Source organism: Macrobrachium nipponense, chromosome 21 (genome assembly GCF_015104395.2).
Source record: "Macrobrachium nipponense isolate FS-2020 chromosome 21, ASM1510439v2, whole genome shotgun sequence".
Taxonomy (NCBI): Eukaryota; Metazoa; Arthropoda; class Malacostraca; order Decapoda; family Palaemonidae; genus Macrobrachium; species Macrobrachium nipponense.
Genome location: NC_087212.1, coordinates 57,384,614 through 57,409,825, shown reverse-complemented (window position 1 = coordinate 57,409,825; position 25,212 = coordinate 57,384,614). Strand labels below are relative to the sequence as shown.

Here is a 25,212-nt window from a genome sequence, read left to right as displayed (position 1 = left end):
AATGTAATAAATCAGCTTTAAGACTGAACACTGTCCGCGTATCTCGTTCGACTCTAAATTTTACTATCATTAAAGTTACGTAATGTTTCAAAAGATATGAAGCAACTGAATTTCGGAAAGGGGAAAATCTAACTCCAAAAAGGTTTAATTAGTAAGCCCAACTCATATAATGGTAAAGATGCGGTTAATATAATATAACCAGGGTGACTATTTCGTCTAGTTAGTGTAGCAAAATAACATTGCTTGGCAATTAACACTACACCTCCCGGTGCGAAGCTAGTTTTTCGGTGACGTGCGGACTTCGCGGCAACCCTGGATAGTTTGAGCACCACACCACTGTACAAAGAGGCTGTAACGAGTGCGCATTGATGCTCACAGAGGGGTCAGCTTCAGAACTGGGAGCAGATTGTCTAGCCCTGAACAATCTAATATTAAAAACCATACAAAAATATGTAAAACTTTTATAGAAAACAAAGATTTTTCGATAGTAGGACAGGTACAAAAAGAAAACGACTTAACAATACTGGAATCCATTATTATCAAATTGACCGTATCACCGTTAAACTCCCAAACGTCATGCACACAATTGTTTATTGCCTGATGGTCTTGTTGAGCTGCTTTTCTCTGTCTGTATTTGTTATTGTTTTTTTTTTCTCTCTCTCTCTCTCTCTTTCGTTGTAACTCTATACGAGTACAGTAGTATATTTTTAACTTCCTTCTTGGTAGGTTGTCACCAGCCATTTGCTTGTTCTTTAAGTAAATGTTTTAGCAATTATATTCTGAATGTTTTAATTTAATTTAATTCGGATTCTATTAGTTTATTGATTGCCATGTTCGCTTGTTTGCAGCCTAGAAAATGCAACTATGTGGAGTTGTGAAACGTCGGCATGTATTTTAATAGATTGGATACTATTATGGATAGTGCCTTTCCCTGACCCGCCTTGGATTATATATATATATATATATATATATATATATATATATATATATATATATATATATATATATATATATATAAAGGCAAAAGCCATGAACGAAATTGAAGCAATGAAGAACCAATGCCTTTCGACTTTCATCCTTCACTAAGCAGACTGATATAAATATGAAAGTAGACTTACAAAGAAAGCTCACATAAATGACAGATGGGGATTATAAAGGATGATATGAACTTGACATCCAACATCTGGAGAACTATAGTAGATTCACATCAACCTTGGACTTGATGTCTAAGTCTATCCCTTACAACGCTCCTGATTGGTTGTTGATAAGCCAATTGCAGGGCTGGAAACTCTCAAGTCTCTCGAGAGAGTTCATATAGGCAGGATGTATGTTTCACCTCTCCTGATTGATACTTCTTTCAAACTTATACCTCAGGAGAGGTGAAACATACATGGCACCTATGTGAACTCTCGAGAGAGACTGAGAGTTTTCAGCCCTGTGATTGGCTTATCAACAGCCAATCAAGAGCGTCGTGGGGACGGGCCTAGGCATCAAATGCAAGGTTGATGTGAATCTACTGTAGTAGACCAACCCAAAACGGATAGGTGTACAGTTTAAGAAGTTTGCAAAAGAAGCAGTAACAAAACAAATAAAAGATTATACAGGACGGTGACTGACCACAAAATATGATATAAAAATACAATTCAATAAATCTCATTTTGGTAAATAATAACAAAGTAAACATTTTTACAAAATCGCATTAAATACAGATACAAAGAAAATATCGGTAAGGTAACTAATTTGTAATGGAATCAGTGATTTTATCTTTAAGAGTCATTCTTAAACATTTTTTATTATACAAAGGTCAAAATAATACAACCCAAAGCTAAAGTTAAAACTACTAAATTCCCCTTTTAGGCCCCAAGATAATATCATAAACAAGAACTGTATTTAGAAGTGTTCAAAATGCCAAGCGAAGCTCTTTTTTTCCGTTACTCGTACCCTAGTAGACGTTGGAACTGTTCTGTCTGTTCAATATAAACAATTAAGTAAGAAGAAGTTGACGAGTAGATTAATAGTATTAAATAGTGATAATAATGTAATTATTTACATACTTTAATAATGATTGAACAGTATTGTAAACTTAAATCTAGTTTTAATGCAATATTTTTTAAATACTATGATGAGCATATGTATGAAGCGGACCTTCAGCCACATTACTCGATTGATTGCCGGAACGCCGCGATTTGTTGATGAAACTCGACAAACAGGATTAAACTATAGCCATAGGTATCAGGATTCAAGAAGTACCCGTGAACCAGCCAGTGTTACGGGCTTTGCCTGTTTTTCAGGTTCTCCCCATACATTAGTTAGTAGATGACTAAGAAGCCAGAGAGGCCCTGGGCATGTCAGCTGATGAGTAAAGTTCCTCAGCGATCATCCTAAAGTAAGTTCCCTGAGTCAAGATTCGTGTGAATCGTGTCTTAACCTGTTGAATTTGTCTCTTCGGAAATCTACATGACTGCCTTTTTAGTTTAGATGAAGATCATGTATTTACAATACCTTTAGATTAAGCAGGCATTGAGGTAGAACGTATTTTGAATAAGTTGGCTTGCTAGAACGGCATGAACCAAGGCAACCCGTGGGAGGTTTTCAATTTTGGTTTGCCCCCTTTAACCGATTCAAAACATTTACTTAAAGGTTTAGTAGGTTATTCAACGGGTCATTTAAATTGGGCTAAGGACCGTTGCCTACTGGTATCCTAGTCTGTGATTAACCAGCGTAATCGTTGGCTTAAGATCTTAATCCTCGTGTAGAACGTCACAGCATGAAACTAGGGTAAACATTGGTCGTGGAAGCAACACCTCGAGACCTTTACTTTCCTCTCGTAATAGTAGTAAAGGTAACCCTATAGTTTAGGAGTCTAAATTCACTGCGCCCTTGTGTTTTTAAGTTTTCTTTCTAGAGTAAACAACCGATTGGACTGGCCAACCCACTGACTACCGTGTTTGTGGTCACCCTCTGAAAAAGTACTTTAACACGTCCTGACACCGGAGATGGTCATCAGTCATGAGTTGTTGGTGGCGAGAGGAGGAGCTCGAGACCTCTACTCTACTTCCGAAGTAAGTATTTTCTCCAAAGTTAGAAATTAAGGCCATATTTTAAGATTAAACAGAGGGTAATGAAAAATCTGGCCCAACGCAGTGCACACTACCTCCATGATGCTTTCGAAAATTTTACTTACAACTGAATATTTCGAAGATTGACACCATCTCGATGTTTGTGGAGTTGCTTGTGTCAACAAACTTCCCATTTCCTGTACTAAATCTGCACACCACTTGTACCCATAGACGCTGGGGCTCTTTCATCACAACAATCGTAAACATCGACTTACAACCACTGCCTTTTTAAGGAAACTACGATTTTTGGTAGAAGAAGAAGAAGAAGAGTGCACTAGATTATTATTTAAATAAATAGTTAAACAGCAGTATAAGGTCATGAATTGCGTAAATATTTTTACATAGCTATTCATTCCTTTCTTAAACATATGGCTCCTTAATGACTTGCGCATGTGCAGAACCATTCCAAAACAACGTGGCAGTCTGGTTTTCCTGAAGTTTTCCCCCTACACAAAACCCCTCTACCAGCGATGTTTAAACAATTTGTTTAATCCCAAACATTACCTATGGGATGGTCGACATAACCTCTAAGAGGAAAAATTTACAAACAGGAGGGTGAAGACTGAACAAGAGGGGAATTTTACAAAATCTTTTAAAAAAATTAAACTAATACGTATAGGCTAACATGAAAATCAGAACATCACAGCTTTCTCATACACAAACTTTAAACTTCAAGGGAATAGTTATGCTCGTGCACATGGTGTTAAGAACAGTAACTTTACACTCATTTTATTATTTCAGAAAAACACCAAAAATAAATCTTATTACAATAAAATGAGGATTTGAAACTAAAGCGGGATGGCAAATACATAACTCACTGCCCAACAGATGGTAAACTTATACCTAGTTACTTGGATAAATGTAATTGTCCAAATCTTACAAAGTAAACCAGATTCTAGCTAACCTAATGGCTTGACCACAGACCCATGGTTGTTACCTGTGTGAGTGCTGTAGGAAGAAGGACGAGTTGTGCTGTGCATGGTCGGTTGTCAACTCTGTTACAGTGACATAGTGAATACAGTGACATACTGAATACATTGTACAATTCAGATCAGCATATAGCAAGTTTAAAATTCTACAAATGCACAAATGTTTCTTTACTCTGTTGGGCCTTAATTTGCTACAAAGAAGAACCAACACACCAGTAGTCTACCTTCTTCATCCCTGCCAAAATCGTGAAGATTTTCTCGCAAATAATATGGCCAGTATTAATCGTGACACCAACCGTGTTGGTTGGATATGAGCTTAATAATAATTGACCAATAATAAACAACACCAAATCCTTCATCAGCAACACTTGAAGTAAGTATAGGAAAAATCAATTTCCGAGTAGTCCATGTGGTGCTGTTACTTAGAAATACCGTTTATCTGCTAACAGAAGCAGAGATTGTAAAAGAACAAAGAGAATAAAGCTCTGTGCCTAATGCTAATAGTGTAGTGTGCTGGTAACTGCGTTTGTGAAGTGAGCGCTTAGGAACTGGGAAGAACCTCACATGGGCTCCTGCTCTTCAGCAGCCAGTTTTTGATAAATGAGTAGTTTATCTGTTTACAAAAGCATAGATTTACATTTTCTGTAAATTTTCTGGGTCTGTATCCCCTAAGACATGTTTTTCTTTATGTTCTCCCTGTATTCCCTTTGTTTTTTTTACAATCTGCGCTTCTGTGAGTAGATAGACTATGTACTCATTTTTTCGTTGTTTTCCATGGTTAAATATTTGATAACTTTATGTAATGCATTGAATTTAACCCGTAAACTGTAGGTTTACCAGCCTAGTCTGTGATTAGCATATTCCTTGGCCTATCCTAATATTTGTGTGTCCCGCCACAGCATGAAGCTAGTATGGACGATGTCTAACTGGAGAGGCGGGGAAGGGGAGGGGAGGACAGGCTAGCCCGTCACAGAAATGGGTGAAAGTATTGCAAATAGTTCATTTTTATTATAACTCCAGAACCCTATGGTTCCCAGTGCTTGGCTTTAGGTATCCTAAGTAACACTGAATATCTGAAACAGATTGGCAGGACTAAATTTTTGTTCAGACAAGTGGTGTGGCACTGGCTACAACCCAACCAGAACTAATCTTCTTAACCAGACTTAAGAAGCTGTGCCCCAACCGGGCTGGCAGGGTAGGCTGAGGCTTTGCTCCCCTTTACCTCCTTGAAACACCCCCTCCCCCCCACGAAGTAATACTTAACATAAAGCATATGGGACGTCCTAAGCTACCTTTTGTGGTGGTAATTTCAAATCCTTAAGTTTTGTCATACTAATTTATAAAAAAAAAATGAATTGCTTACCATATTCAAAATTTTTCAAGTTGTGTAGAGCACATAGAGTAGCTTATTTTATGGAAGTTTTTGCGAGGAGGCAAAATTACTAAAGCCTACCCATTTCCCTACTCTGTCATACTGAAAACTATCCCCACTCCCTTATGTGTAATGTTTAGCAACAGCCCCATAGGAATGCACTTTTTAAAAAAATGCATGCGTGTGATGCAACAGTTATGTTCTAGGGGAATTGCTGAATTACTGTGTACAATATTACTTATGTGATCTGTCCAGAGCTGTCACTTGCATGATGGCAAGTGTGGCATCAGTCAGCTTTCAGTAGTTGTGCAATGTGAAGAATATACCCTGCCTTACTCCTATTTCTTGATATAATAAACAATATTATAGTGACTTTGGACTATTGAATGTGTGTGAATCTGCAAGTGACCTCTGAAAAATTGTACTGGGACTTAAGGAGTAGTTAAGGGTAACTATATTTTAAACTATATATTTTATGGAAGTTTGTGAAGTATTGTGAGCATTTTGAACATAACTCTAAAGCCTTAGTGAAAGTGTAAGGGTGAATTTTTTCCATAAATATAGAACTTACTGGAATTGTATTGTTGAGGCTTTCAGGTTTATGAAACTTATTTTTGCTTAATTGCAGGATGGCTGAACTACTAACTGTTGTGGCGGAGGAGATGGGCCGAATTGCTAGCTTGGTATGGAGTGGAGTAGGAGTGGCAGTTCGCCTCAACAACCAAGTTATGACAACCATTCTTAAAGCTTCAGCTCGTGTAGTGCAGTTACTTTTGCTTCTTACTCACAAGGTGAATTTTTCATGTTTGTATTTGACTTATGTAATATGAACTTTTTATTTTATTCAGTAGACAACGTCTTGAAAGAAAAGTTACGTCTTCCATATGAGTTTAATCCAGTCATAGGGAACTCCTTTGTGCTGAGTCTTCAAGTGCTATTCCTAATCTTAGGATATTTTTCCTCATGTGTATCATTATGCAGTGTCTTCAGTGACTGGGCAATAGTTGTATGATGGATGTGTGTAGTGTTGTATTTTACCCCTTGTTGTTCTAAGGTAACTTTAGATAGGTATGAATTTTGGTATCTAAGGGAACATGATGAGTAAGGGGCTAGGGAGAAGGAACTAAGTCAGTGGAACATTTGAACGTCTCAGAGTGATCAATTAACATATTAACTATGTCATCCTCCCCTATTCCTTACATTAACAATGTTGGTCTGCTCTTTACAATTTTCCAGGTGACCAAGGAACAAAATTAGCCAATCCTGTACTAGCAATTGCTGTACTTTTAAACTCAAATCCTTCTGAGTGAAAAATTTTAGAAATGTAGGGTTTCAGACACTAGCAAGAGTTTGTGGCCTCAAGAGGATAAATGCTTCTTGGTTAAAGCACATAACCAGCAGATTCAATGTTTTCTGGGGCAATACTTTGCTAGACCTGGCAAAGATTGCAGGTTATTTCATGTCTCCCCCCTTTCTAGACCCACATAAGCATTGCTCTTTTTGTGGAAAAAAAATTGTTTCTTCCCCTTTTGTGAATTGTGCTGATTGGTCCTCTCAGTGGGTCAAGTTTAGGAAACAGACATTTGCCAGAGTTGTCAAGGGTATATCCACTGTGGACACTGCTGGATCCTTCCACTAGCTTCCATTCCGTTGACACATCCAAAGAGAGTTTCCTTACCTTGTAGGAGCTGACAGAATTGCTGTTTAGTACTGTATTACCCTAAACAGAAAGCAAAACTTTTGGCTCAAGCTTTTGTTAGCAAACAATGTGGTGATTCCTTGTTTTTGTACAAGTAACTTACCCAGCAGATATATACTTAGCTATAGACTCGGTCGTCCCGACAGAATTTCAAAACTCGCGGCACACGCGACAGGTAGGTCAGGTGATCCACCATTCCCGCCGCTGGGTGGCGGGGTCTGGAACTATTCCCGTTTTCTAAGCCATAATTTCTCTGTCGGTTGAACGGACAACACCTATTGTTCGTTCCTCCATCTTGGATTTCAACTCGTTTGCCGAGAATTTGGATTGGTTTTTTGGTGACGTATTCTGTTTTTTCTCTGGCTTGGCATACGCTTATTGTGGACTGTTTTTCGACTTTGGTTTTGACTACTCTTTCACGATGTCTGACGCTAAGGCTTCACCTATGTTTAGAGTTTGCAGTAGGGAAGACTGTAAGGTTAGGCTGCCTAAATCGGCATTAGATCCGCATAGTATTTGCGCTAAATGCAGGGAGAATGAATGTTCTTTTATTAACACCTGTGTGGAATGCGAGAACCTTACGGAGCTTGAATGGAAGGAATTATCATCATATGTTAGGAAGCTTGAGAGAGATAGAGTGAGGAAGGCTTCAGCTAGGTCATCTAGTAGATCTTGCTCCTTAGAACAAGAAATTAACTCTCCTTCTAACAATTTTCCCTTAGCCTCAGCTGCTTCTCCCTGTTCTGAATCCAAAGATTCTTCATCAGAGAGGGAAAATGTAAAAGCTCAATTAAGAAACTTCAAGCTCAGCTACGAGCTCTAAACCAAGGTAAGAGTGGTGATAGTGACTTGTGCAGTGTCCCCAGTGCAGTGGAGGGGGCGTTCTGACCCCGTTCCTCATTGCTCCTAGGCCTAGACCTCTTCCAAAACTCCCAGGACCAGGGGAGGAGGAATGTCGAAAGCCGCAGGGAGGATGCAGAACATCCCCAACGGTCAGGCGTCCCTTCGCAGATCCTGTTGTTAAGTCCAGGCTGCCTCGGATTGCCGCAGAAAAGGCGTCCTAAAGGAGTGTTTTTCGGCCTCAGACTCTTCCTCTCCTAAACGAGGATGGAGTTCGGCCTCCCGTTCGCGCCCTTTGAAGAGAGCCTGGAAGGCGCCTAAAGGAGACGCTGCTGACTCCAGCCCAGAGCGTTTTCAGAGGATTGGCCTTCGGGACCTAAGAGGACTAGACAAGAGGAGCCTGCTCTTCAGGATCCGACCAAGAAGTTTTTGGTTAATCTGCAAGAGCAGTTAGCGTCGCTCGTAGGCTCTTTTGCTAAGGACTCTACAAGGAGGAAGGATGTCTCGCTCCCTGTGAAGAGTTCCGCTAAGCGTCCTTCTTCGTATAGGAGAGAACTCTCACGATCTCCAGGGCGTTTATCGCCTTCGTCAAGGGACTCGTCGGATAGGAGTTGTTCTCCTGAGAGAAGAGCCCTTTCGCCCTATAGGCTGGCTTCCCCGAAGCGCCCTCTTAGACACAGCGCATCGAGCAGAAGTCTCGAGCGGTTTAGCTACAAGGAACCGGAAACCGATTTAGGTATCAGGATCCCTTGGGTCTTCAGGACCAGGAGCCAGACAGGCGCAAAGAGGCAGCAAGACGCAAGAAAGGACGTCAAGAGCCTCTTAGAACGCTGGATTCAGGACGTCAGGATTCTGCTAGAAGGCAGGAATCAGGACGCTATGAGCCAGGACGCCATGAGTCAGGGCGCCAGGAGTCAGGGCGCCAGGAGTCAGGGCGCCACGAGTCAGGGCGTCACGAGAGTCAGGGCGCCACGAGTCAGGGCGTCAGGAGTCAGGGCGCCAGGAGTTTAGGGCGCCAGAAAACAGGACGCCAGGAGTACGTTAGGCGTCAAGTGTTAGGGCGCCAAGAGCCTGTTAAGCGTCAGGAAATCAGGACGCGGGGATCTTTTCAAGCGCCCTGAATCAGGACGCCAGGAGCCTAGCAAGCGCCACGAACCCGACGAACCTAGACAACAAGAGTCTAGTAGGCACAAGAGTGTTGCGACAGACAGGAGCCTCACTCTTCGTATAGGAGTGCTAATGGTCCCCGCACTCCCCTTCTCGGGAAAGGAGTTCTTCTCCCGGGAAGAGCCAGATCACTCCAAAACGATCTCCTTCTGTAGATCAGTTGGACAGGTATCGGAAGACGAAGAGCCTGTAGATGTAGCAGTTTCGGACTACAAGAGACTTTCTCTTTTGCTGCTAAAGGAGTTCGGAGACTCCCTTCATCCTGCGGACCCTCCTTCACCAGGATCGTTGATGTCCAGCACTAAAGCTCTCAAATCGTCTTCCTTCGTTAAGATGCGCCCCGCTCTTTGTATGAAAAAAGGCATTGAAAACTTTTTCAGAGTGGTTGACTTCCAGAAGGGAAGCGGGCAAGACAGTTTTTTCCTGCCCTCCTTCCAAGTTAACAGGCAAACCAGGAAGGTGGTACGAGACCAAAGAGCCGATGGGGTTAGGCCTGCCTTCTTCCGCGGATGCGGATTTGCTTCCTTAGTGGACTCTGCTAGGAGGAAGTCGTTGCTGTCTGACTAAGGCGACTTGGGGCATGTGTGAGCTGGACCACCTTCTAAAGGGCCTCTTTAAAAACCCTTGAAGTCTTCAACTTTATGGACTGGGCGTTAGGAGCATTAGCGAAGAGAGCTCAGGACACGGACTTTGTTTCCATGGAGGAACTTTCGAGCGTCCTGGCTTGCCTGGACAGAGCGGTCATGGACGGTTCTGTGGAAGTTGCCTCTCTTTTTGGGACGGGAGTTTTTGAAGAAGAGATCTGTCTTTAGCTCTTTCTTAGCAAGAGCAGTATCACCCTTGCAAAGGACATCTCTTCTTTTTGCTCCTTTATCCCCCCGCACCTTTTTCCACAAGAGACGGTTAGAGAGGTTTCGAAATCTCTTACGGAGAAGGCAACTCAAGATCTACTCACGCACTCAGCCAAGAAGTTTAGGCCGGCAGTGCCGATAGAGAAGAAAGAGAGACCCTCTTTTGTTCAGCCCTTTCGAGGGGCCTCCTCTTCTAGAGCCCCTCTTAGAGGTCGAAGACCAGAGAGAAAGAGTAGACCATCTAGAAGGTCCTTCGGGAAGTCTAGATGAACAGCAAGTCCTCCAGACGAAAGTAGGCGCCAGGCTACTCCACTTTGCCAAAGTCTGGGCGCAGAAGGGAGCGGACTCCTGGTCCCTCTCTATCCTGAAAAAAGATACTTGATCCCCTTCAGGGACAAAATCCTCCCTTGACTGACAACTCCAGGGGAGTTTTAACCAGCCAGATACTCGGATCCGGTCCGAAAGCTTGCTATGTTGCAAGCAGTGGAACAGATGATTTCCAAGGAAGCGGTAGAACTGGTTCAAGATCTCCAGTCCCAGGATTCTACAATCGGCTATTCCTGGTTACCGAAAGCATCGGGGGGATGGAGACCAGTTCTAGACGTCAGTGCCCTGAATTTCTTTGTCTTGAAGAAGAAATTTTCAATGGAGACGTCTTCCTCTGTTCTATCTGCTCTTCGTCCAGGGGACTGGATGGTGTCCCTGGACCTTCAGGATGCGTATTTCCATGTGCCAATTCATCCGGCAGCAAGGAAATATCTGAGGTTCATGTTCCAAGGGAAAGTGTTCCAGTTCCGAGCGATGTGCTTCGGACTTTCGACTGCCCCTCAAGTCTTTACGGACATCATGAAGAATGTAGCTTATTGGCTACATCTGGAAGGGATCAGGATCTCGTTATATCTGGACGATTGGCTAATAAGAGCCCAATCGGAGAAAAAATGTCTGGAGGACCTTTTAGTGACTCTAAAGTTGACAAAGTCCTTAGGACTTTTAGTAAATCACGAGAAATCCATGCTGACTCCCCAGCAAAGTATTGTCTATCTGGGGATTCAGATGGATTCTCGGGATTTTCTAGCGTATCCTTCGCAGGAAAGGAGAGTACGCTGCCTAGAAAAGGTGTCAGTCTTCTTAAGGAAAGAACATTGTTCCGCGAGGGAATGGATGAGCTTGCTGGGGACCCTCTCCTCGATGGAACAGTTCGTTTCCTTAGGAAGACTTCACCTACGACCCTTCAATTTTATCTGAAGGAGAAGTGGGATTGGAAGTCCAACAATCTGGGAGAGACTTTTCCAATCTCGAAACGGATCAAGGAGAATATCCGTTGGTGGTTAGATCCACAGAAACTAAGCAAAGGAATCTCCCTTCGCTTACAGAAACCCGCGCCTAGCGTTTGTTTGCAGACTACCTCAGATTCAGGGTGGGGAGCGACCCTAGGTTCGCAAGAAGTGTCAGGCATTTGGGAAGGAGAACAAGTGTCCTGGCACATCAACAAGAAAGAGCTAACAGCCATTCATCTAGCTTTGGTTCATTTCGAGGAACAGGTCTCAGGTCTGGGGATTCAGATTCACTCGGACAACACAACAGCCCTCGCTTATATAAAGAAGCAAGGGGGGACGCATTCCTTTTCCCTGTACGAATCAGCAAAGGATCTGCTGATTTGGCACAGGAAAGGAAGATCTCTCTCCTCACAAAGGTTTGTACAGAGAGGAAAAAATGTCCGGGCAGATCTGTTTAAGTCAAGAAAAGATCAAGTCCTACCCACGGAATGGACTCTCAATCCTCAGATTTGCCAACAACTGTGGCATCTGTGGGGAAGGCCCAATATAGACCTGTTCGCGACCAACAAGAACCACAGATTAGAAACCTATTGCTCCCCGATCTCGGATCCTCAAGCAGTAGCAGTAGACAGCTTTCTGCTAGATTGGACGGGCTTGGACGCGTACGCCTTCCCTCCTTTCAAGATAGTAGGAGAAGTGTTGAGGAAGTTCGCTTGCTCGGAAGGAACAAGAATGACCCTCATCGCTCCCTTTTGGCCGGCTCTCGATTGGTTCACAGAGGTGCTGGAGTGGTTAGTGGATTTTCCAAGATCGCTTCCACTAAGGAACGATCTTCTCAAACAACCCCACTTCGACAGGTTTCACAAAAACCTCCCCGCTCTAAGTCTGACCGCCTTCAGACTGTCGAAGGACTTGTCAGAGCAAGGGGCTTTTCACGAGAAGTGGCGAAGGCTATTGCAAGAGCCAGAAGAGTCTCCACTTTTCTCAAAGTATATCAGTCGAAGTGGGAGTTGTTTAGAAGATGGTGTAGGGAAAAGAAAATATCCTCCTCCAGTACCTCTGTAACTGAAATCGCAGATTTTCTCCTATATTTGAGAAAAGACTGTAACCTGGCAGTTTCAACAGTGAAGGGTTACAGAAGTATGCTGGCCTCAGTTTTTCGACATAGAGGAATAGATCTGACAAACAATAAAGATCTTCATGACCTTATAAGGTCTTTTGAGACCACGAAAGAACATGTAATCAAGAAGCCTAGCTGGAACTTGGATGTGGTCCTCAAGTTCCCTAATGTCGGAAAATTCGTACCGTCTCACGCAGCTTCGTTAGGGACTTAACAAGAAAGTCTTTATTCCTTTTTGCGTTAGCAACAGCCAAGAGAGTGAGCGAGTTGCAAGCTTTGGAAGGTAAAGTGGGGTTTAAGAAAGATTCAGCGATTTGCTCCTTTCAACCATTTTTTCTAGCGAAAAATGAAAATCCCTCAAAGCCTTGGCCAAGAAGCTTTGAGATAAAAGGAATATCTTCATTAACAGGGGAGAGAACTAGAAAGGACTTTGTGTCCAGTCAGGGCACTCAAGTTCTACCTGGAGAAGAAGAAGTTGCTGAAAGGTACAGAAGAAAGTCTTTGGTGCTCTGTAAGAGATCCGAAAAGAGCGATTTCTAAGAACGCCCTTACATTCTTCATAAAAGATGTAATAAGGGAAGCTCACCTTAAATGCGAAGAAGAGCATTTCAAGGTTCTCAGAGTGAGAGCTCATGAAGTGAGAGCCATAGCTACGTCGATGGCTTTTCACAAAACATGGTCGCTTCAGGCTCTTATAGAGTCGACATTTTGGAGATGTAATTCGGTGTTCGCCTCGAATTACCTAAGAGATGTTAAAATTTCGTACGAAAAGTGCTTTGCTCTGGGAGCGTATGTTTCGGCGAATTCAGTGCTGGGAGAAGGGGCTGAGGCTAATCCTTCCTATTTAGTTTAAGGCTTAAATTACTGTTTATTGGTGGTTGTTTTTATTGGTTAATTGTCAGAGGGAATAGGGACCCTCTTACAATTTATAGATTGTAACAAGACTAACATGGTCAGGTGATCGGGATTGGCTTCAGTGCTCTTTGTGATTTGTTTAATAACCTTAACTCTGTCATGTAAGAGGGCGAGTCTCCATTGATATGACAAAAGGTCAAGGCTCTACCATGTAAGTGGGTCAGCCCCCATTGGTACGATCCAGTATAGGCTCTGTCGCGTAAGCGGGCTAGCCCCCATTGACACGATCCAAAGAGTTATTCAACCATAGGTTCATTCCTCGTTGAAACTCTTGAGGCAAGCAGACTCATCGACAGTAGTCATGAAGTCTTCAGCCCAATAAGGTAGGAACTATGGATTATGTTATCCAAGAACATAGGTTGTTTTTTCCCTGTTTTTTAATGTATTTAGTTAAGTATTATTTTGTTTTTAGCTGTCTCCTTGCCCGCCACCAAGGGTGCCAATCAGCTAAGTATATATCTGCTGGGTAAGTTACTTGTACAAAAATGATATTGTTAAGATACAATAAAGTTTTGTACATACTTACCTGGCAGATATATACGATTAATGGCCCAGCCCAGCCTCCCCTCAGGAGACAGGTGTAAGAGAAATTATGGCTTAGAAAACGGGAATAGTTCCAGACCCCGCCACCCAGCGGCGGGAATGGTGGATCACCTGACCTACCTGTCGCGTGTGCCGCGAGTTTTGAAATTCTGTCGGGACGACCGAGTCTATAGCTAAGTATATATCTGCCAGATAAGTATGTACAAAACTTTATTGTATCTTAACAATATCATTTTACCAGTCATGCTAGAGCATAGGTTGGTTTTGTTCAGTGGCCTTCAGATGTGAAGTCAGACACGCAGCATAGACCTTAAAGGGATCTGTTTGGTCTTTTTTTAGAAGACTGCTTATTTCGTTGCTCCTGCGATTACTGTTATTTTCCAGAAGTTGGACTTGCAAGTTTTTCCCCTGTTTGGAGGAAGAGAACATTGCTTCATTGCCCAAGGGATTAAGTCATTCCTCATACTGCTCAGAATATAGGTTTACTTCAATTACGGTTTTATCCAAGGTTTTAGAGAAGCTGCTCCATAAGTGTCTTTGTAGGTTTGTTGAAGATATGCTACCAGCATTACAGTTTGTGTTTTGTAAAGGACTTAGTACTTTTGATATACTCCGTAGGCACTGTCGTCTTCAACACCTAGTTTGAGGTGTTAGCATGCATAGGTTTGATAATATATAATATAGGTATAGATATTTTATTGAGATGATAATGTATCTGTAGCGAGTTTGACAGAATTAGATATGTCGACTCAGTCGACTGTTTTATCTCTCTCATGTTTGGGTTATTCTAAATTCTTGTCTCCTAGCATATTCCTTTTTCTTCTTAATGCTTGTGTTCGTTTTTTGCTTGCTTCCTCGTCGGCTATCGGCCAATCTCCTACTACTGCCTCGTTCAATTTTTCTCTTTCAGGTCTACACTGTCTGTAGTATTTGAAAGTTCTCGCCAAGTTAGATATTCTAGCTTCAGAGATTTCGTAACTCCTCTCCCACTGCCTTCCACTTCTGGCGCCTCGTTCTCCTTCCCTCAGTCGACTTGTGCAGACTGCGGACGTTGTTGACTCGTGCGGACTTGGCCGAGTCCTGAGTCGCTTAAAACTATCGTCCTCTCATTGAGTCATGGTGGATGCGATACAGCTCTCAGCTGCTGTCACCTCCTATCCACAAGTGTCGCTTTTAGTCGCCTAGGGTTGCAGAGAAAGAGCAATCCTTTAAGCTCTTTTGTTTACCTCCTGCCACCAGCTGTCTCCTCCCAGCGCCTGCTGACAGAAGAAGAGTTTGAATGGAGTTTGGGGAACTCATTCAGGCTGGTCGGTGTGTGCTGTGACACTATGCCTTGCTGTATCCTCATTTTGTTGAGGAAAGAGGCCGCATAGAGAATGTCGTAATTGTCTTAGCGTATTTCGACGCCCTCTTAATATTGGAATAGAGAACAACGCTTTCTCCAATTAGAGCATTTCGTAACTTTTCTCGTCCTCGGACGAACAAATCTCCCTTTGGGTCTTGCCTTGGCTTGTTGTCTTGTGTATTTTGAAGTTGCAAAGAGCTGAAGGCCGCCTCTTACTGTGCAAACGCTTATTGGTCATTTAGTCGTTTTTAGTAGGAGGTTTGTTTTCTTTTTCTTTCCTGTAGGGAAATGAACTTGAGATTGACAGACTTGCTGATGGATTTTCAGTCTAGCTCGAGCTATTACCTTTTAGCTACGTTGTCTCGCCTCTGCGACTGTTTAGAGAGGTGGAGACGCCAACCCAGCGAGTTTTTGTAGCCAGCTTTAGGGTTTGTCGCCAGCGGGAGTTTTTAGCAAGGAAAACCAGTAACTAAAACAAGTAACTAATTTCTGATGCCGCAGGGTAATGTCCTCATGCTTATACTCACTCAGTTTGGAAGAAGTGAGAGCACTTTCGCTTCCTGTCTGATTATGCAGTTCGGTTTAAGGTGATAAGGGATTATCTATTAGTAGTCTTGTTTTATACCTTGGGGATAAGTGCAGACTCAAGTTCTGGGATATGGACAGTTGCAACCTCCTAACATGCATGGAGAGACTTAGGACCAGTACGATACATGGTGGAGACGGTGAAGGGCAGTTGTGATTCTATTTTGGTTGTCCTCCACTGGTTTAATCTCCCTCTTATAGCTTCCTTTGTCTTCAGCAGAAATCTCTCATAAGTCTCTTTTTAGTAGGAGATTGTATATAGAGGGAATGATGGTCCAAGGGTAATTTTTTTAGGACGAGCTCCATAAGTAATTGCGATATTCTGGGATGTTTGGAGACTGAATAACAGGAAGTGTCTGCCCACATATTGGTTGGTTTTCTAGCATGGTTTTAGTGCCTTTCCAAAGAACAGTCAGACTTGTGGTACACATGCAGAATGTATTCCGCTTACCAATACATCCAGAGTCATGTAAGTTCCTTCAAGATGTTTTTACTAGAAGGTATTGCTGTTCTGTCCACTTTGTTTGGGTTAGTGTGCAGCCCTCTGTAAGTTATGTCATGGACTTGTTGCCCATTGGTGGATGGTGTCGACTTTAGGAGCAAGGCACTTTTTACTGAAGTAGTGATTCAAGTTGGCCAACTCTGTCAACAGTATTCCGAAGGCTTAGGACCTGTTGCTTCTTCTGGCCCAATTTCTGTGCATTATATTGTCAATTCTCTATATCCCCATTCTTATCTAGTGATGTAAGAATGATACTTAATTATGCATGCTTGTCGGTCAAGATGAATAGGCATGTGCTGCTCGAAGAATTTTAGGCCTAAAGGAAACTTCCTATATGGTATGGGTTTTTCCTCATTAAGAAACATGGCCATACAGGATATTTTCAGATAATCATGCTCAATTAATGTACCGTTTCAGCGTAAGAATTACGACTTACAAATAAAGTTAATTAAATTTGTAAGTAATCCAGAACCAACTTTGGCTCCAGGCCTGTAGGAGGGACTCTGTAACTATTTATTGTCCATTTTGATCTTAAACCTTTAAGTCCAGGTTTTGGTCTTTTCCCTCTGTCTGCAACACAGAGTTTAACTCCTCTGTCTGCAACACAGAGTTTAACTAGTGTCATTACGCTTTCATGCAACACAGAATGGCCAACACTACACCTTGTAAAACTTTTTAGATGTCAGAGCAGTGGAAAAACTTCAGGATGGTTAGCAGGTTTATTCTATTCAGAAACAAAGTCTTTGTGGGAAGTTTGCTGCTTTGAGTGAAATGAAACAACATATTCGTTTAATCATTCATACTGAGGAAAGGACAGTGTTTTAGCAATTGGGGATTCAGGAAGAACAACTGCCTACAAGGGCCTTTACATCCGTCTGTAAGTTTGGTACTTGGTGCAGATTTAAGGAGCACTCATTTAGACTTCCTGGCATGAAGATGAACAAGGACATCCGAATGATTACTACTACTTTGTTGGCCGTCAGGCTTAAGCAGTGGATGTTTCTTTAATTTTGCCTAATTCAGACTCTTAGGCCTGCCTCTTGTATCTACTCTGAATACTATTGAGCAATTTCAAGTTCAAGAATAGCTTAGTATCTCCGGTAGAGTCCTTTTACCCTTAGGGCAAATGATTTTCAGAATTTCCAATGCTATGTGTAGATGTCTCATTCATGCAGTTCCATTAACTAAGGCATCTCCTTAACTGCTTGTAGATGTTAGAATTTCCCCTCCCAATAATAAGATTTTCAAGTTATCATAGATCCCCCTTAATTTAAAACTGCCATGGTCTGGGGTCAGAAGCAGTGGTCTTTGTATTGCTGAGGGTGCCATTCTAGAAGAATTTTCAGCACCTGGATCCTTGTAGACATCAATGTTTTGTTTAGAGGAGATAAGACTTTTCACTGTCTACTTTGAAAGTTATTGTTCCATACGTACTTTCCTTGGTATCATCCAGTGCTTTTAGATCTTGCTGAGGCGCTCGGAACTATCCAGGTGCGCGGAACCTCCCACACAAGCGGAACGTTCCAGGCGCGAGGAACTTTCCAGGCACGAGGCGCCAGGATATCCCGAATCGCATGATGATAGAGAGGTCAGTCACGAGGCTCCTCTTTTTAGTTTTTAGCAGGATCAGCCTTCTCGGCGCAAGGTGTCGCACAGGCGGCCGTCGCTTTTGTCAGGATGATTCTGATACTGAAAGAAGCCCTTCTCCAATATTCAGAAGACTGCTGTAACAGGCAGTTCCTCTCAGCGTGGACTCTCTCCTTCATTCATACTCTTCCCTCATTATGACGAGGCAAGAGCTACGGGAGTTTTCTTAAAAAGAATCTCATCTATTCGGCGTTCGGGAATGACTGCGGAAAGGGAACATCAATCTTCCTTCCGTAAGCTCAAGATCTGAACAGGAATCCTGTCCCTTCCGCGATTTCTGTGGAAATCACGAAGACTTAATGAATTCCTGGATTAACTTCCTTCCTTAGGGAGATATTAAACGTACTATTGTCAAGTAAGTGCATAACACATAATTGACAAAAAATGTATACTCTTTGTATCTTAATGGGTTAGTTCTCATTGACAAAGATCTCAATACATCTTATTGCATAAGCATATAAGCTCTCTTGGACAAGATTCGGAGGAGCTCTCATTCATTGATTAGAGGCTCTTCCAGGTAATAGACGCTTTGAATACGTCCTTATGTCCAAGAGAATAGGAAGCTTGAGAGATTCTCTTCGACCCTCGGTTCTCACTTGGGATCTCCTTCGGCTAATACTAATTCATTCTATTGATGAAAAGAATGAAGATAGTAAATTTCCATTCTCTCTGCCTCGGCGAGGAAAGAATGTAGTAGAGATTTTGGTGTATAGGGCTACTGTATGGTCAAGTCATATGCACATAACGTAGTTACCTCTATGGTTGGCAACTGAATTCCCTGTATCCTTCCAGGAGTTTCCTAGGTAAGGACTACGCTTAAAGGGTTTGTTACGACAACACCGACTCAGCTTATGTATTTAACGAAGGTTGTTTCGCTTAAATATGCATTATTGAGAACTTCCTTAGGCTCGATAATAATTTTATCATATTCCTTCATTGAATGGAGTAACTGGCAACTCAGGAAGTACGGCGAGACAGCGAACGAAGACTGCTGTCACTGGAGGCCAACACAGTACCATCTAGGTCTCGGTCATGAGCGGTTGGTTACATCTCTCTCTCCTACGGGATTGACTGGCTAACCGTATCTCTCCCCTACAATCACGGACTTAGACTCGAATTGAGAGGTTTTATACATTCAACTTCCCTGACAGATATATACTTAGCTACTTAGCTATAGACTCCGTCGTCTCCGACAGAATTTCAAATTTCGCGGCACACGCTACCGGTAGGTCAGGTGATCTACCGCCCTGCCCTGGGTGGCAGGACTAGGAACCATTCCCGTTTTCTAATCAGAATTCTTCTGTCGCCCGGGCCATCAACATTGTTGTTGGTTCCTCTCGATTGGTTTTTCTTTTTTCACCGGCAATTGATCTTCTTGACCGACTTTTGGTGACGTATCTGGATTGTTGGATTGGCATACGCTTTTTGTGGACTGTTTTGTGGACTTGATTTTGGAATTTTCTTTAAAAATGTCTGACTCTGGAATGGTTGTGAGACGTTGTGTGAATGTAGGCTGTAAGGTGAGGTTGCCGAAAGCTTCGGTAGACCCTCACACGGTATGCAAGGGTTTCAGGGAGTATGAATGTTCTTTTACTAATACTTGTAAGGAATGTGAGAATTTGAGTGAGAACGAATGGAAGAATCTAACTAATTATTTTAAAAAGTTAGAGAGAGAAAGAGTGAGGAAGGCTTCTTATAGAAGTTTAAGTAGTTCTAGATCTCAACTAATTCCTAGCTTGGGATCTTCCCCAAGGGTAAGTATGCTACTTCTCCTTCCATTGCAGCCCCTTCTCCTATTGCAGAACCTGTAGATTCAGCGAAAGAACTTGCGGATCTAAAAGCAGCCTTCAAGTTGATGGAAAACAAAATGGCTGCCATACAAGGTAAGGCTAGTGATTATTCAGTGGACAGTGATATGAGTGTCCCCAGTGTAGTGGAGGGGGCATCTGGTCGGCTCAGCAACGCTCCTAGGTCTAGACCTCTTCCAAGCTCACATGCCCAGAGGAGAAGGAATGTCGAAAACCGAAAGGAGGTTGTGGAGAATCCCCACCGATCAGGTGTCCCTTCGGCGGTTTCTGTGACACCCCAGACTGCCAAGGATCGCTATTGTAAAAGCGTCCTGCGTGAGTGTTTTTCGTCGTCGGGATCTTCATCTCCGAGACGTGATTGGAGAGATTCAGATGGATCTCGGCCACTCAAGAGGAGTTGGAAGGCTCCGACTATTGATTCGAGCCCAGAAAACTTCCCTGAGGAGTCTCCCTCGGAGTGAAGAAGGCCAAGAAGAGCCATTCTTTCAACCAGGGTGAGAAGGAGGCAGGAGGTGGAGGCGATGGACTCCTCCCCTCCTCCTTCCCCTCCTCCCGAAGAGGATAAAGAGGAGGTTACGAAGAGATTCATGATGGCGATGCAAGAGCAGATTTCGTCTTTTGTAGGAGTCCTGTCAAAGGAGCCTCCTAGAAGGAAAGACTCTTCCCTTCCGATCAAAAGATCCTCCAGACGTATGGAGGTATCTGCCGCCAGATCGATACTCCTACTCGAGGTGGGAGGTTTGCCGGTACGCAACCTGGATGAACCTATCAGACGTCTGGCACCGGCCAGGAGTGAGGAGTCACCCAGGAGGCAGGAGCCAAGAGCCAGGAGTGAGGGAGTCAACCAGGAGGCAGGAGCCAAGAGCCAGGAGTGTGGAGTCATCCAGGCGGAAAGAGGCAGGAGCCAGGAGGCAAGAGCCAGGAGGCAAGAGGCAGGAGTCAGGAGTCAAGAGGGCAGGAGCCAGGAGCCAAGGACAGGAGTCAGGAGTCAGGTTTTTTAGTCAGGAGCAGGAGCCAGGAGGCAGGAGCCAGGAGTCCGGAGTCAGGAGTCAGGAGGCAGGAGTCTGGAGTCAGGAGTCAGGAGGCAGGAGTCCGGAGTCAGGAGGCAGGAGTCAGGAGGCAGGAGTCAGGAGTCAGGAGGCAAGAGTCAAGAGCCAGGAATGGCAGGAGTCGGAGACTCGTTCCTGGAATTTATGACTCTTCTCCAAATAGGAGCTCCTCTCCTTCAGAGCGTAGGAGGTCTTGGAAGGACTCTTCCTCCAAACGTGAACTTTCTCCTTCGTCTGATCGAGGTTTAGACGAGTTGTCTGATGACGAACCTCCTGCTAATGAGGGACTCTCGAGTTATAAGGTCTTAGCCTCATTATTGCTTCAAGAGTTTGGAGATTCTCTTAGTCCGGCGGCTCCTCCTTCTCCTTGGTCTCTCTTTTCGAGCTCGGGTACGGCAAAATCTTCGGCCTTTTTGAAAATGAAGCCTGCAATATCGATGAAGAAGGCTCTCCATTCTTTAGATTCTTGGATGGACAAGAAGAAAGAGTTAGGAAAGACGGTATTCTGCATGCCTCCTTCCAAACTACATGGAAAGAGAGGTATTTGGTATGGGACAGGAGAGACTATGGGTCTTTCTCTGCCTGCCTCTGCAGATGCGGACTTTTCCAGTTTAGTGGAGGCCTCTAGACGTCACTCCTTAGGATCGGTCAGAGCGACGTGGAGCACTTCAGAGTTGAACCACTTTCTAAAGGGACTTTTTGTCACTTTAGAGGTGTTTCAATCTTTCTGGATTGGTCACTCGGAGTTCTGGCCAACAAATCTAAAGATCCGGAGTTTCTTAAAAACCCAGAGATTCTCCATAGCGTCCTGTCTTGCATGGACAAGGCAGTACAGGACGGTTCGGGTGAAGTGGCTTCCCTTTTTGGTGCTGGTCTCCTGAAAAAGAGATCAGTATATGGATCCCTATTATCAAAAGGGGTTTCTCCGAGCCAGAGGACTGCTTTATTGTTCGCCCCTCTATCGGATCATCTGTTTCCTTCTCAGTTAGTGAAGGATATTTCTCGCTCGTTAACTGAGAAGGCGACACAAGACCTACTAACACAAACGTCCAAGAAAGGATGCCCTGTAGTGTCGGCGATTAAGAAGGACTCTCGTCCTCCTCAGCAGCCCTTTCGTGGAGGTACAGCGGCTCGTCCCCCTGCCAGAAAGAAGAGCTCTGATAAGAGAGGAAGGTCTTCCTTTAGGCCCTTCAAGAAATCCAAATGACTTGTTGCTCCTTCAAGCACCAGTGGGCGCCAGACTCCTGAACTTTGCAGGAGTATGGGCAAAAAGGGGAGCCAGACCCTTGGTCAGTGTCGGTCCTAAAGAAGGGATATGTAATCCCCTTCGAGAACAGCCCTCCCCTAACATCTACGCCTCGGAACTGTCAGCGAGGTACAGAGACCCGGTAATGAGAAAGACTCTCCTTCAAATGGTGGAACAAATGTGGGAAAAAGAGGCCATCGAACTTGTGCAGGATCCACACTCCCCGGGATTTTACAATCGCCTTTTTCTAGTACCAAAGGCATCGGGGGGTGGAGACCAGTTCTGGACGTAAGCGCTGAATCGCTTTGTTCAGAAAAGAAGTTTCGCATGGAAACGTCCGCCTCAGTAATGTCGGCTCTTCGTCCAGGAGATTGGATGGTCTCTGGACTTGCAAGACGCATATTTCCACGTTCTCATTCACCATTTGTCAAAGAAATATCTTCGTTTTGTAATAGGAGACAAGATCTTTCAATTCAGGGCTCTGTGCTTCGGTCTGTCTACAGCTCCGCAAGTATTCACCAACCTGATGGCGAATGTGGCAAGATGGCTTCACCTAGAGGGAATAAAAACATCTCCCTCTACTTGGACGACTGGCTGATCAGGCCAAGTCGGAGATTCAGTGCTTGGAGGACTTATCAGTAACAAGGAACATGATAGAATCGCTGGGATTACTCGTGAACCTCGAGAAGTCACAGCTGATCCCCAGCCAGAGCTTGGTCTATCTGGGGATTCAGATGGATTCTCGTGGTTTTCGAGTATTTCCTTTGCGAGAAAGAATCACTCGAGGTTTGTCGAAAATCTCGAGCTTCTTAGAGAAGAACAGTTCAGCGAGGGATTATCTGAGCCTCTTAGGGACCCTGTCCTCACTAGAAAAGTTCTTCTCTCTGGGGAGGCTTCACCTTCGCCCTCTTCAGTTTTTCCTGAAAGGGGTGTGGAGTTGGAAGACGGGACAACTCTCGGACATCTTCCCGCTTCCACAAGAGGTAAAAGATCATTTGAAGTGGTGGATCCTTCCTCTTCAAAAAAGAACGAAGGCGTATCGCTGCCCTGCAGAACCCAGACCAAGTGTTATATGCCGACGCTTCGGAGTCGGGATGGGGAGCGACGTTAGGAGAGCAAGGGATAGGTGTCAGGCACCTGGACAAAGGAACAGGTGTCCTGGCACATCAATTGCAAGGAACTAGTGGCCATACACCTAGCCTTAAAGTTCTTCGAAGAGATAGTCAGAGGCGAGGTGATACAGATAAACTCGGACAACACCACGGCTCTGGCTACATACGCAAGCAAGGAGGCACGCACTCTTTCTCCCTCTTTCAGTTAACAAGACACCTGTTAACCTGGACAGAAGAAAGAGGCATAACTCTCCTCACAAGATTTGTTCAAGGCATCAAGAATGTGAGAGCCGGACAGACTGAGCAGGAGGAATCAGGTCCTTCCCACAGAATGGGATCTACACGAAGTGTGTCGAAGTCTTTGGTCCCTGTGGGGAGACCTCACATAGACCTGTTTGCGACGTTCCTCTCCAAAAGAATAGAGATCTTTTGCTCTCTAGTGGAAGATCCGAGAGCCTTCGCAATAGACGCGTTTCTCCTGGATTGGTCGGGTGTGGACGCATACGCCTTTCCCCCGTTCAAGATCCAGGGGGAAGTGCTCAGGAAGTTCGTAGCTTCGAAGAACACGAAGTTGACGCTAATAGCCCCATTTTGGCCAGCCCAGGAATGGTTCACAGAGGTACTGGAGTGGATAGTGGACGTTCCCCAGATCTCTTCCAAACAGACCAGATCTACTCAGACAACCCCACTTCGAGAGGTTTCATCACAACCTCCCAGGTCTCGCTCTGACTGCCTTTCGACTATCGAAAGACTTGTCAGAGCGAGGGGCTTTTCTCGCAAGGCTGCGGGCTCTATCGCTAGAGCCGCAGAGCTTCGACGAGAAGAGTATACCAATCAAAGTGGAAGTCTTTAGGAAGTGGTGTAAGAGTCAGAAGCTGTCCTCCTCCAGTACCTCTATAGTGAATATTGCCGATTTCCTCCTCTTTCTGAGAGAGGAATCACACCAGTTAAACTTTCTGTCTCAACAATAAAAGGATACAGAAGCATGCTGTCTTCAGTATTTAGGAATCGAGGGTTAGATATTGCAAGCAACAAAGATCTACGCGATCTAATTAGATCCTTTGAAACTTCAAAGGCAGCTACTCCTAGAACACCTAGTTGGAATCTAGACGTGCGTACTGAAATTCCTTTCATCGGATAAATTCGAGCCTTTACATCTGGCTTCCTTCCGCGACGTCACTAGGAAATGCTTATTCCTGGTGTCTCTCGCTACAGCCAAGAGGACGAGCGAATTGCACGCTCTAGATTCCACAGTGGGGTTCAAAGGAGATGCTGCCATCTGTTCTTTCCAGACAATGTTTCTTGGCAAAGAACGAAAACCCGTCAAAACCGTGGCCAGAAGTTTTGAGGTAAAAGGCCTATCTAACCTCGTAGGCAGAGAGATAGAGAGGTCTCTCTGTCCAGTGAGAGCTCTTAAATATTATTTAGAGAGGAAGAGACAGATGGGAGCTTGTCAACAAGGTCTTTGGTGTGTGGTGAAGAACCCCAAAAGACTCATGTCCAAGAACGCCTTAGCTTTCTTTGTGAGAAGCGTAATTACGGACGTTCACAAGCAACTGCTCGGAGGAATCCTTCGGTCTTCTAAAGTCAAGACCCATGAGGTGAGAGCAGTAGCAACGTCCTTAGCGTTCCAAAAGAATATGTCTCTAAAAAATATCATTGAGACTACATATGGAGGTGCAATTCAGTGTTTGCATCTCATTATCTGAAGGATGTGAGAGTGACCTATGAGAAGTGATTTCTTCGCTAGGTCCATTTGTATCAGCAGATACAGTGCTGGGTCTTGGAGCAAAGACTGATCCTTAAATATTGTGTTTTATCGTACATAAACCCTCTTGTCAGATATGTGCTTGGTTTTCTATTAGCAAGCTCACTGATGTCGCACGGAGCATAGTGTCATTGCTGGTAGGGGATCAAGGGTATGTATGGCTAGTAGGGGAGTACAAAATTTTTTTTTTTGTATATTTTGTAATGAAAGTGTAATTATGTTTCGAGTTTTTGGTTGTTTGTAAGGAGTTCGGGGATAACTCCTTGCAATCTTAGAACTAACATGGATGTTAGGATCAGGTGATCGGGATCGGTGTTG

At 43.9% G+C, this 25,212-nt stretch overlaps 1 protein-coding gene across 1 annotated transcript in view; it reads left to right on the top strand.

Moving 5' to 3' along the window:
- The first annotated feature begins 2,156 nt into the window (after positions 1-2,156).
- LOC135198049 (uncharacterized) overlaps positions 2,157-25,212 on the top strand; it is a 55,026-nt gene continuing 31,970 nt past the window's right edge. Inside the window, exons 1-2 of the mRNA XM_064225438.1 lie at positions 2,157-2,386; positions 6,049-6,211. Of these exons, the coding sequence (XP_064081508.1) occupies positions 6,050-6,211 (162 nt within the window). The 5' untranslated portion in view covers positions 2,157-2,386; position 6,049. The remainder of the gene's footprint in view (positions 2,387-6,048; positions 6,212-25,212) is intronic.